This window comes from Erpetoichthys calabaricus, chromosome 18 (genome assembly GCF_900747795.2).
Source record: "Erpetoichthys calabaricus chromosome 18, fErpCal1.3, whole genome shotgun sequence".
Taxonomy (NCBI): domain Eukaryota; kingdom Metazoa; phylum Chordata; class Cladistia; order Polypteriformes; family Polypteridae; genus Erpetoichthys; species Erpetoichthys calabaricus.
In genome coordinates, this window is record NC_041411.2 from 78843429 (window position 1) to 78857143 (window position 13715).

General features: G+C 42.5%; 1 protein-coding gene across 2 annotated transcripts in view; it reads left to right on the plus strand.

Moving 5' to 3' along the window:
* Positions 1-683: 683 nt before the first annotated feature.
* Positions 684-13715, plus strand: part of LOC127526206 (FYVE, RhoGEF and PH domain-containing protein 5-like) — a 189316-nt gene continuing 176284 nt past the window's right edge. The window contains exon 1 of one of the 2 annotated variants that reach the window (XM_051920996.1): positions 684-1091. In XM_051920996.1, the coding sequence (XP_051776956.1) occupies positions 1082-1091 (10 nt within the window). In that variant the 5' untranslated portion in view covers positions 684-1081. The remainder of the gene's footprint in view (positions 1092-13715) is intronic. The other variant, XM_051920998.1, reaches the window with a different exon arrangement.

Here is a 13715-nt window from a genome sequence, read left to right on the forward strand (position 1 = left end):
TTTCAATTGACTCGCTATTTAAAAACTGTTTGTTTTCTGTAATTAGCAGCCAAACAATAATAAGCTACAAAATGAGCCAACACGCGACCAGATAACTTGTGTCCATCATACAATATCTGAAAATAAAGAAACGTGAAGATCTCAGGAATGTTGATCTGTTTGGGTCACCAAAACATTTTGGTCCAAGTGTGTGTTTGTGTGTGTGCACTCACCCTGTCCATGGTGTGTTCCTGCCATGTGTCCCATGCAAGCTACAATACGCTCACCCCAACCCTGGTTTGAATTAAGTGGGCTATTTGCATTTGATTTACTTTTTCATTTATTTAGATTTTAAAAATGTACTTTATTCTATTATTTCTTGTTTAGACAAATGTGTTTACTGTGGTGTTTTGCTTATATTCTGTTTTTCGCCAAATGAAAATTAACGATGTTTGTTTATTAAATTCTCCCCGTTGATGACATTAATTTCGGCTTTAATTTTTTTTTTAATTTAGACTTGCGCTAAAAAACTGGTAATAAATTTTCCCATTTCGAGACACAGGGGAGAGTGAGTTGGAGCGCTCAATGGAGGTTTTTTTTTGTTTTTTTCTAGGGCCCCCACAGTCCCCCGAATCGCCCCCGCTGACACGCCGCTCCCTCGCTCGCCCCGCACTTTCTCTCTCTCTCTCTCTCTCCCGCACTCACACCTGCGCCTGTGCGCTTCGTCTTCGAGGTTGCGGCGCCGCGCTCGCCACTTTCCTTCTGTCCCTTTAAATCGCGACTTGTTTTTCCTGTGCTGCACAAGTGCACAATCCCTGACTGAGCAAAAGGGCTTCCTCTGCAGGAAAGGACGGGAAATGCCTGATCCAGCCAGCCAGACCTGGAAGCGCTGAGGCACCGCCGGGAAGGGATGCGCAGCGAGCGCGCTGCCGAGTACACCGGAGAGCTAAAGAGTCAGCAGCATGTCCCGTCCTGCTCCTCGTCCCGACTCTCGCCTTTTCTAGGACTAAGTTTGTCGCTCTGTGGATGTGGTTGTGTCTGCGAGAAGAGGAGAAGATGATCTGATGTCAGCCGAGGCGCGGCGCGGCGCGGCTCCTACAGCATGAGCGCAGGTACGTGCAGCCACCGCCGCCGCCGCCTTCTACTGCGGGCTTCACTTAAGTTACGCGTCAACTCTACTGGACAGGTGGCTTTGTGGGGCGTGAAATGGTGGGATGTGGAGACAAACTTGGGCTTCAAGTCGATTTGACTCCTTTGGAGGCGATGCGCCCTGCATGGGGAAATATGAACGATGTGCTGATGGGGGGGAGCTTGGGGTGTGGAGAGGGGCTATAGAGACACAGAAACCGGTACAGACTGGGAGAGAACGTCTGCTCAAGTGTGAAACAGGGCCACATGTCACCAATTATCTCCAGATCAGTTTGTTTTAGAACTTAATGTTTGATGTGATTGGTCACTTAAACCCCCAAGGCGCCGTTTGTAAGATTGCGCCCGTTGTAGTTTTCGGAAAGGTCACCATAAAAAGAGTAAGCAAATTACATACTGAACACTGAGCAGCGTAGTCTGCTGCCCTAATATGAATACCGTGGAGGGCCTTGCTGGACCCCGAATTTATTTATTTTTTCACTTTATGTCCTCAGCCAGTGCTGCTCCCTTATTCTAAAGGACTCCTAAATCCTACCATCACTGTAGCAAGTCCGCGTCTGTGACAAACAGCCATCTTCCTATTAAGTTTCTGGTCCGGTGTCTCTGATCTCCAATTGGGTCCGGGCTGTGTCCGTGTGGAGTTTTTTCTTTCTCCCCGTGTCCGCGTGCGTTTTTCTTCCAAGTTCTCGAAACTCTCAAACTGACCGTATGAGTGTGCGGGCATGTGCGTATGCAAGGTGTGCCCTATCACCCACAAAAGTACCGCTTCTTTAATGGCACCTCGCTGGGATGTGTGGTTCCCCACTGAACCATTGCTTGAGAACGAGCGATTGCATTCTGGGAAGGGTTCTTTGCCCATGAAGTTGGTTCTTTGGGCTTCGACAAGGTTCCTAATAAGTAAACACAACAGACATTTTCACAACTACGAGTGCCTAGTAGGCTAACTAGCAGGACACTCGCCGATTAAGAAAACCTGAAATCAGTCGGTGTTATGGTAGGCAAGTCCTTGTAAAATGAGGAACCCATTGGGATTTCACAGATCTATTCGTGGTTATTTATGGGACCTGTTACAGATGCTGACTTTCTCAACCGGCTTATCCAGTTCAGGGTCGAGGGGAAGCTGGAGCCTTTCTCAGCAAGCATCGGGCACAAGGCAGGAACAATCGCAGGCCATCGGAGGGCGTCGTTGAGCATCAGAAATCCACCTGACCTGCGTGTCTTTAGAGTGTGGAAGGACACGGGGAGAACATGCAAACTCCGTGCACGGACCACCCGGGATGTGATCTCCGCCATCCTTATTGCAGCGAAAACGGAAAAAAAAAACAAAAAAACAATCGGGTTGTTCACTTATTTATCAACTTTAAGTTAATTTAACTTAAAATAATCATGTGTGTTGAGATTACGTAATTTATTATTCACGTTACGTTGACCTCATTCTCTTAGATGTCACGTTAACACAATCAAATCACGTGGAAACAACCATTGTTTTTTTTTTTCTTCTTCTTTTAATTAAAACGTAAGCAGCCTCGGGGGTTGTTGTCTCTACTCATTTATTTTATGTTAATTTTACTCAATACTGACACTTCTTTTTAATATTCAAAACACGAGACTCCAGATTTCACTACACACACTTGAATTCAGTTGATTTCTCTTAAAATAAGTAAGTTTTATAAACGCGACAGTCCCTTATTTGCATAAAGATCCCTTTCATTGCACTGTGGCCCAAGGGGTCGCCACACCTTTGTACGGATGGAAAGAAAGTCGAAGACTTTGAATGAATTGATTTTTTTGCCCCCGAAATTGTGGGTTTTGTGTGGTTGTGGAAATTGATTTTGGATTTTATTTTATTATCAATAGGACTGGTATTTATTATTATTAATATTTATGGTGACTGGCATATTGTTGCCCACCTTACATCACAAAAGCATCTTTTTTTCTTTGCCTCGTATAAAACTGAACTATTGTTATAAACCAACCTTTTTATATTTCTGTTTTATTCACGTTATAAGAGTCAGATGGAATGGTTTATGGATATTGGGGAATGGGAAGTAGGGTATTTTCTGGGAATTATTTTTATTATACTGTACAAATAAACGTGTGTAGTGCGGACGTCGCTCCAATGTTTTGGAGGAGTGCTGGTTTTCGGTTAGGGGAAGAAAATGGGGAAAATATAATGTTCTTTAACAAGAATGTTTTTGTTATATAGTGTAATGGAATTGGTTTGAACTTTCAAATTGACAAAGTTGCTTTGTGTTCTATGTTTTGTACTGTGTAAATAAAACTTACCTTAACAATACATTTCAGTAACGTTATAATGTCACTGTAAAAAAAAAAACCCTATAATACAATAAACGCTTAAAATAATTAAGTTAGTTAGATAAATGCATGTAAGTGTACATTTAAGCAGCGTTTTAGCTGTCCGTATCCATTGTTTTAATGTGCGAGACTATTTGAAGAGTAGTTGTTGCATTGCCGTAAACTCACAATGACGCAACGTTCTAAATTTGCATGAAGTTAGTATATTTGCATAAGGGCACGCCCTCTCCCAGCAACGCTTCAGAGCCTTCCTCAGCACAAAAACAAAAAAAAATGTAATGATGGTTAACAGAGTAATTACACGGTGTGTTCGGGATGTTTTGGGGGTTATTGAAGCTGATTTATGCGGAATTGTTCAGGAAATACTGGAAAAATCGCAGCACCACCCTGTAACAGAAAAGCAACGGCTACTTCTGCACTGGACAAGACGACTTGTAGTCTGCTAACGTCTCGTTTAATCCAAGAACTGGAGCGAGTGTCTGTTGAGATGGCGTTTAATGATAGTTAAGTGGTGGTGGTGGTGCTCATGCTGTGTAGCTAAATGAGATGTGCATTGTGTTGACGTTGTAAGTTCAATGTTGCAGCACTGAACTATTTAGCGTGAGGTGTTTTGATTCGCTGGATTGCAAGGCTCTTGTATGATCCATCCATCCATCCATCAGTTTTCTAACGAGCTTACAAAGAGTAAGAATTCACACTTTTAACAATAAAGGTTCCAGAGTGGTGCCATAGGGGAGCAATTTTTGGATCCTAAAGGATATTTTTTTTATTTATTTGGATCAGTAACAGGCTCCATACAGTAAATAATCATGAATTGATACTAAAATACCAATGGCTCCCGATTATAAAAGGACCCTTGCTGCATACAATAACATATATGAATGTTTTTCATCAAGTTGTTATACTGTGTAATAGAAAAGGATATCAGTTGTAATTCGTACGAGAGTAATAATGTAAGTGGTGGGAGATCTGAACCAGAAAAAGGTGCTTTGTGCTTTGCATTTTGTTTTGTGGACATAAAATTTACTAAAAAAAAACACACGGGCTTAAATTTGGGTGTTCTTAATCTGGCGGTGTCCTACCAAATATTAGAGATTTTAGATTATTTCTACATATTAGGAGGTTTTTGCAAAGCACAAAGAATCAACTTCACAAGCGAAGAACCCGTCTCACAATAAAATGGTGGCTTGTCAAGCAAATGTTTAGCAACGAACCACACAACCCAGTAAAGAACCATTAAGCGCCACTGAAGAACCAGTATGTGTAAGAGTGTAGATGTAAGATGTGATTTGAAATTTAATGTAATATTAATGATAGAATTATAATTAACTGCATTCAAATATGTATTATTGCTGTTTTTATTACTGAGACGAGCCGCAGGCTGGTCTCGACTCCTGATTGGTTTTGACGGTTAAATGATCGGCAGTTCACCTGCCAATCAGAGTTAAGCGTTACGTTAAGGCCAGTTTTTTTTTTTTTTTTACAGTGATTTGACCATAAATTAAAAAAGTGATAATGAAGCAAGTATAATATTCAACCAAGATCGATATATTATAGTGAAATAACTCGGTGATGTGCATATTTTAAAAAAGTTACGAAAAACTGATGAAATATATATTTTGACATTAATCAAGTTGATTTAACAGAACATGAAAAACTTTCATTCATTTTACATAAAAATATGTTTCAGCATAGAATAAGTATGTTAAATATAACTATGTAATTTTTGTTAAAAACTATTTTATTATTTCCACTCAATATACCTATTTTTTTAAAAATCTAAAGTGCAGTTCTTTCCTGCGGTGGGTTGGCACCCTGCCCGGGATTGGTTCCTGCCTTGTGCCCTGTGTTGGCTGGGATTGGCTCCAGCAGACCCCCGTGACCCTGTGTTCGGATTCAGCGGGTTGGAAAATGGATGGATGGATGCAGTTCTTTTCATCCTGCGAGGCTGCCGCGCTACCACTGCGCCACCGTGCCGCCCCGTGGGCAAAACCGACATCTTGAATGTCTAGTAGGCACCCTGGCCCGGAAATGTGAACAAAAAGAGTCCTTTTAAAATAAGGCCATTGCTTTTTCACAAATATTGTATAATCTATAGTCATGGTTCTTTATGGAACCTGCTATGGATTTAAATAGTTTATTTTGTCTCAAAAGTTTCATGTTAATAATAATTAATTATTTGCATTTATATAGCGCTTTTCTCAATACTCAAAGCGCTTAGAAATTGCAGGTTAAGGGCCTTGCTCAACAGAGCCGAGTCCCTTTTGGCATTTTACGGGATTCGAACCGGCAATCAGTGCAGATCCCCAGCCTCAGAGCCACCACTCCGTCATCGCTCTTGTTTTTAAGAGTGAAAGTGGAACGGCGTCCCGTCCAGAGTTGTGTTGTCGCTTTGCTAAACTTTTTTTTTTTTTTGTTTTTTTTACACTTTTACCAGTTTTTGAGCATTTGAATTTTAATTTCTATGCATACATGAATCCACATTTTTTTTTGCAAAATTTAATGTTTTTGAAACAGAATGAGGTGCTCTTATTATTGGGATTTGCGAACCATTCTCAACTTACAAAGGAAAAAGACGTACGTTTGAATCTTTGAGTGGTATAAAATGTTTTGGTTTCCGATTTTGTGATTTTATTTTTCGTCAATTTCATCTGCCAGGTATAAGCGGGTATACAGCGCAGTTTTGAGTTTGCGCCGACTCACTTCGCTCCACAAGCCTTTCCGCTCTGTGCGCCTTGAGGTCCGTAGACGCTTCTGGACGGCAATTCCGTTGAACCTCCCGGCGGTAAATGCGAACAGTAAATTTCCATGTCTTCCTGATATTATTCTATCTTCATATTTTTTTTTCATGTTCCTTTCTAAGTCCCCCTAAGCCGCGTGTTTTCGAACATTTGCTTTACAGAAACCCACCTCATTCTGGGAACGGATTTCCACGCATGTGATTGGTATTGTGAGTTTTTAAACACATTTTTAATGCAGAGTAAGCTACTAACAGACCAAGAAAAGATATTATTTTATCATTGTTTTTGTTCTTCTTCAAGTTCCTTGCTAATTCCCCCGCGTGTATTTAAAGAGTTCTACAGCCAGAGGTCGGTCGGAACTCCGCAGCGGTGTTTTTAGGATCTTCAGATGTTTACAAAGGGGAACGAGAAATACGAGCCAGGAAGAATCGTGCGGCGTCTTAAACTAGCACGGGGCCCACAATTGCACCTTCGGGAATTTGCTTCCTTTTTTTTTTGTGCAGGGCTACTTTTCCAGATTTTGGGTATTCAGAGCGCAATGCTGCTGTCAATCCCACCGCAGACTCACTCGGCGCCATCAGTCAGTCCAACAGCACTGAAGATAAGATGGTGGAGATTTCGGGTTTAAACGCGTGTTAAATGTCATTATTCAGGCATGTCGGCGTGAATTTATTTTAAAGGTAAATGACTCAGTGGTGCACTTTTCGGGTGGGAGTGTTGTGTATGTGTGTGTGTGTGTGTGTGAGTGAGTGAGCTTTCTCCACTATGGGACCACCTGTATGACATTCTCACACACACACGTGCGCGCGCGCGCACGCACACTGACGGCCACCCTCGAGTCGAGACTCGGGCCACTTCAGTTCAGAGGGTTAACACACCGCCAGGGGGCGCGAGAGGAAAGTAAAGGACAGCAAAAGCAACATGGACACGGGGAGAAGACGCGCAATCCACACCTATAGTGGCGGCCAGGTCGTGCCGCTCTGAGCGCACTCGTTCTAAAATGGCACCGCCCTGGCTGCTGTGGTTCCTCAGTGAACCTTTGCTCGATAAAGAAACCATGTCGTCCTCGGATGAGATCTTTGCAGATATGAAAGTGGATCTTTGGCTTTTGAAAAGGTTCTTGACATGTGGATGAAACAAAAATCTTTGAGTCTGCTGATGTCTAATAGGACAGAAACAGGCTAAGAAAACCTGAGATCGGTCTGCATTATGGTGTGCAGCCAGAGCCCTCTTAAAATGAGATTTCACCGGTCTGGTCTCCTCTATCCATGGTTATTTACGGGACCTGTTAAGATTGAAATAACAGGAACCTTCATGTGGAGAGATCTTCTGAGCACCAAAACTGGTACCCCCAGACTAGAGGGTCCCTCTGAAGGACCGTTTGGGCACCCTCACTTTTAACAGTCGACGTAATCCGAGTCGTGTGGCAGTTATTAAGAATCCACAACAGCACATAAAAGGCAGCATGTGTCCACTGAGCTGATATTCATTTTTCGTATTAAGTAAAACCCAAATTCTGTAGTGCAATTGGTAGAGTGGGCCACAAAAATGACAAAATGAGTTTATTTCTCATTACTTGCAACACAATTAGATTTAAAAGATGAACCATCCATCAGACTATTAATGTGCATAAACGTGAGTGACACTTAAGCATACAATACAATAGAATTTATTTTTGTGTAGCCCAAAATCACACAAGAAGTGCCGCAATGGGTTTTAACAGGCCCTGTCTCTTGACAGCCCCCCAGCCTTGACTCTCTAAGAAGACAAGGAGAAACTCCCAAAAAAAACCTTGTAGGGAAAAAAGGGAGAAACCTCAGGAAAGGCAGTTCAAAGAGAGACCCCTTTCCAGGTAGGTTGGGCGTGCAGTGGGTGTCAAAAGAAGGGGGTCAATACAATACAATACACAGAACAGAACAAATCCTCAATACAGTATAAAAATAAAAATTTTAGAAGTACGGAGCAGAATTTAACAGTAGATGATATCACATAATAAGATTTGGAATTGTTTAGAGTCCTGGAGACCTCATCCATCAAGCTGCCTCTCCTATTTGGCCATTCCATGGCTGAAACAGCGCTGGGCCAGCCAATCCGATGAAAGGACCCCTCTACCCGATGATTCCTGCGATCCTCCACCAGGGATGACTTTACCTTAGGCTGGCAAAACAACTTGACAGGTGGGCCGTGGGCACCAAGTGCCACATTTGAGTACAGAGAAGAGAAACAGAATAGGTGAGGGTTAGTATCCAATTCTAACTATCATATTACTTATGTTTTAGTGCTAATGACTAACAACAGAGATGCAGTCTGTACAGTTAGTCAGCAGCTCTAGTCAAGGTGTGCTAAACTGAAGTAGTGAGTCTTCAGCCGGGATTTAAAAGCTGAGACCGAAGGGGCATCTCTTATAGTAGCAGGCAGACCATACTATATATACTATATATAAAAATATAGCATAAAAATATAAAGAGAAGGGTGAAGGAAATATCTATTATAAAAGCTACCTGTTGCATAAATAGTTTTACTTATATAGAGCCTTTCATATCTATCTATCTATCTTATAAATAGTGTCACTTGTATAGTGTCTTTCATTTCCTATCTACCTATCCCATAAATAGTTCTACTTATATAGTGCCTTTTATGTGTTATCCATTTATCTATTCTATCCATTTTATAAATAGTGCCACTTATATAGTGACTTTCATTTCCTTATAAAATTAATCTCATAAATAGCTCTTCTTATTTAGTTCCTTTCATATCTATCTGTCTGTCTGTCAGTTATATACTGCCTTTCACATCTGTCTGTCTATCTAATATAAATATCTATCTAATCCTGCCAACTACACTAAATCTGTCTGTCTGTCTGTCTCTGTTATATACTGCCTTTCACATCTGTCTGTCTGTCTATCTAATATGAATATCTATCTAATCCTGCCAACTACACTAAATCTATCTGTCTAGCTATCTGTCTGTCTGTCTGTCAGTTATATACTGCCTTTCACATCTGTCTAATAAAAATATCTAATCCTGCCAACTACGCTAAATCTGTCTGTCTATCTATCTGTCTCTGTCTGTCTGTCAGTTATATACTGCCTTTCATATCTGTCTCTGTTATATACTGCCTATCTAATATAAATATCTAATCCTGCCAACCATGCTAAATCTATCTATCTGTCTAGCTATCTGTCTGTCTGTTAGTTATATACTGCCTTTCACATCTGTCTGTCTGTCTGTCTGTCTAATAAAAATATCTAATCCTGCCAACTACGCTAAATCTATCTATCTACACATACTGAGTGTATCTGTCTGTCTGTGACTGTACAGTATATGTGTGTGTGTGCCGTATGTGAGTCGCCACCTCTCATTGTACCCGGGTGTGTTAAGCATAGCTACTTCTAACTTTAGGAGCAGTATGTATGCAGGTGGGTGCCTCATTTTAGTTATTTCTTGATTTTTATATACAATAAAAGTGAAGTTTGAGACAGCGGGGCAGTATCCCTATCTTGTAGGTGTCACTCCTGTTTCCCATTCACCAGTCTTCTCACAAGTTCTGAGGATGACCCAAGTTTCGGTTTTCACGAAGTTTGCTGCTTCTATGTTTTTAGATCTTTCTGTCAGATGTTTCTCTGGTGTACTGAAGTAGAATTACAAGCAGTTCAGAAGTTTCAAAGGCTTTGATTGACAATGATGTGAAGTTTATGCACAGAGTCCATATTTGCAGTGTTGGCCCTTCTTTCTTTGTCAAGACCTCTACAATTCGCCCTGGCAGGCTGTCTATCCATCAACTTTTGAACCCAATCCTGATTGACGGCAGCAGCCCATTCTGTTATAATCAATGCTTGGAGTTTGTCAGAATTGGTGGGTTTTTGTTTGTCCACCCGACTCTCAATGGGATTAAAGGTCTGGGGAGTTTCCTGGCCATGGACCCCAAATGTCGATGTTTTGTTCTCCGAGTTCTCACTTTTGCCTTCTGGCCTGGTGCTCCATCATGCTGGTCACCAAACTGTTCTTGGATGGTTGGGAGAAGTTGCTCTCGGAGGATGTTGTGGTCCCATTCTTTATTCATTGCTCAGGATCGGGGGTTAACCACCAGGGCAGCACTGGCTCAGGAATGGCAGCAGGCAGGTGTGAGTGAGGTGAAGATTTTTGGAGGATGGCCTGGTGGGGGTCAAGAAGGGCAGCAGAGAAGCCATCAGGGACAGACTGATATTTTGGGATTGGACTGCCGAGGACAGCTGGGGGTCAAGTCATTTTCTCTGATGAATCCCCTTTCCGATTGTTTGGGGCATCCAGTAAAAAGAAAAGGTGAGCGGCGCTACCATTTTTCCTGTGTCAGGCCAACAGTAAAGCATCCTGAGACCATTCATGTCATGTGGGGTTGCTTCTCAGCCAAGGCACTGCAGGGCTCACTCACAGTTTTGCCTAAGAAGACAGCCATGAATAAAGAATGGGACCACAACATCTTCCAAGAGCATCTTCTCCCAACCCTCCAACAACAGTTTGGTGAGCCACAATGCCTTTGCCAGCATGATGGAGCACCAGGCCATAAGGCAAAAGTGAGAACTAAGTGGCTCGGGGAATAAAACATCGAAATTTGGGGTCCATGGCCAGGAAACTCCCCATTGAGATATCAGTCTATCCCTGATGACTTCTTTGCTGCCCTTCTTGAACCCCCACCAGGCCATCCTCCAAATGTCTTGGCCATTCCTGAGCCAGCTCTGCCCTGGTGGTGTCCTCCAATCCCAAGCCATGAATAAAGAATGGGACGACAACATCCTCCGAGAGCAACTTCTCCCAACCATCCAAGAAGAGTTTGGTGACCATAAGGCAAAAGTGAGAACTTAAGTGACTCGAGGAACAAAACATCAACATTTTGGGGTCCATGGCCAGGAAACTCCCCATTGAGTACTTGTGGTCAATCCTCAAGAGGCAGGTGGACAATCAAAAACCCACCAATTCTGACAAACCCCAAGCATTGATTCTGCAAGAATGGGCAGCTGCCATCAGTCAGGATTGGGCCCAGAAGTTGATTGCCAACCTGCCAGGGTGAACGGCAGAGGTTTTGACAAAGAAAGAGGGGCCAACACTTCAAATATGGACTACACTGTAAATAAACTTCATGTCATTGTCAATCAATGCCTTTGAAACTTCTGAACTGCTTGTAATTCTACTTCAGTACACCAGAGAAACATCTGACAGAAAGATCTAAAAACACCGAAGCAGCAAACTTGTTGAAGACCAACACTTGGGTCATCCTCAGAACTTTTGGCCACGACTGTCGTCAGTTTTTTATAAATTACCTTTCAAGGTGAACACAGATGGGTTAGGCACAGCCATAAAGGAGGAGATAAGGAGAGTGGAGCTACAAGCAGGGTGGCCTGGTCCTGTACTAATAAAACGAATGACCTGACAAGAAATGAACTTTAAAGCGCTGGTATGCCGTCGAGTGTTGGCTCCTGCCTTGTGCCGTTGCTGCCGCCGTTGGTTTCAGGGAACAAAAAAGGAAAGATGGCTGGTTAAAGTGGAGTTATGACACTGAATTAGCTGTGGAGCACTGGCCACCATCGTAAGGTAGGTTCCTTGTGCTGCTGGCATACATGGAATTTAAATCAATGGGTTCTATTTAACAAATGGATGATTACTTCAACGTATTACACGTAAAAAAAATCTGAAAAATGATCACAAGTACAAGAACCCCCAAAAGCCGTGTGGAGGGTCCATGCTCTCCATGTGGTGGTGCGGGTTTGTCTCTGGCTACGCCATTTACCCCCCGACATCTGTCCACTCCCACCTTTGCCCTGCGATTGACTGGGTAGCCATTCCAGTTTGGGTTCCTACTGTTGGAGCTGCCGAAGCCCCGACTGACTCGGGATTGACGGAGGATGGAATGACGGAGGTAAAACTCTGCGCAGTTTCACACCTGCGAATCGGTCAGAGGTGAAGTGACGTCTTTGTCCAAATCACGAAAGCAGGCCAGGCTCCTTCCTATCTGGCAAGCGGGAGTGAAAACTTTAAAGTCGGTTGAAGATGTCGGGTATTTGAGATCAGCCTATGCGTCGGCCTGTTTACTTTTAATCACGGCGTCGAAATGTTCACCGCCAGTTCTGTCAGGCGTCTCCAACCGGGTGTGACGTTTCGCTCTGCAATTTCCTTTCATGCGTGAGTCTCGTTAAAACTGTAGGCCCAGTAAAGAGGGAAATTAGAATCAAGAACGACGATCGTAGCTCGTGCTCATTTTTTCAGTTGCAAATTAAAACAAGGAAATGTTAAGTGGAATGTCACTTTGTCACTTTTCTTAACTAGATTTTCACTTGAAAGCACAGCAGTTTTAATGTGACAGGGCCACCCATGAGCGAGGCTCAGACACCCACTTGTTTTGATTTGCAGTTCGTTCTTTCAAGTTACTAATGGAAAAGTCGAGTCTGGTGAACTCGGAGTGGGAGGTGAATTATTGCCTCAAGTTTGGTCTTGTTCACAAATGAGGGGAAAAGGGATGGTGAGATCGATGGATCTGGGAGGCAAACGCAGTTAGGTGGGGCACTATACCGATCTATGGTGGTGAAGAACCCATGTGACTAGTGACGGGCGTAGCAACGAGAAACAGCGGCCAAAGGGCGACACAGCAAATAACACGTGATGCCAAATGAAACCCGTTTCCTTCAAAATAAGTTTACAATGGCCAGGGCTTCTTATGTTGAAGGTGGCAAAGAGTCGTCTTCAGGGCAAACAGCCTTAACCAGGTACGTTACAGCACAAGGGGAAAGGTCAGCAAGCAAACAGAAAGGCAAATACGTTTGTTGGCATTTGATCAAGCAAAAGATGTGAAATCTACACTATCAAATTACTGAATGAAATTACTCGAAATTCTTTTACTGGCAAGTCAGGTTGCTTTGTTTTTAGAAGGTGTAGATGACAACTGAGCAGGCGGCTCACCTTTAAATAAGCTGACACGACGCACACAAACAGAGGAACACAGCATTACAGCAACCGCACTTCACCACGACCAAGTATGTCAGTCCACCAGTCCATCAAACAGCCTTTCATACGGAGCTCACACAATGTGATTAAGGCACACACTGCGGACGGACAGTGTTAGCACAGAGTTGGCAGGAAATGTATACTCGGATTACTGTACTCTGTCTTTAACATAAACACTGGTTTAATATGATGGGGGGGGGGGGGCTGCTTAGAAAAGCAGGTTATTAAATTACTATCTATCTATCTGTCAATCAATCAATCTTTCATAAGAAGAAAACTATTTGAAAATTCACACATTATTAAAATGTTTATTGGAAATACACATTTAATGACTGCAATCAATCAATCAATCAATCAGCCAGCAAACCAACCAATCAATCAATACATCTATCAATCAGTTTTTTTAAGGACTTATCTAACATTAGCACAGTTCAGGCAGGGAATGGATATTTTGATTCCTTTTGTTCAATCAATCAATCAATCAATCAGTGTTCTATAAGAAGGCACCAATTTGATAATTCACACAAATTATTAAAATGTTTCTTAGAAATACACATT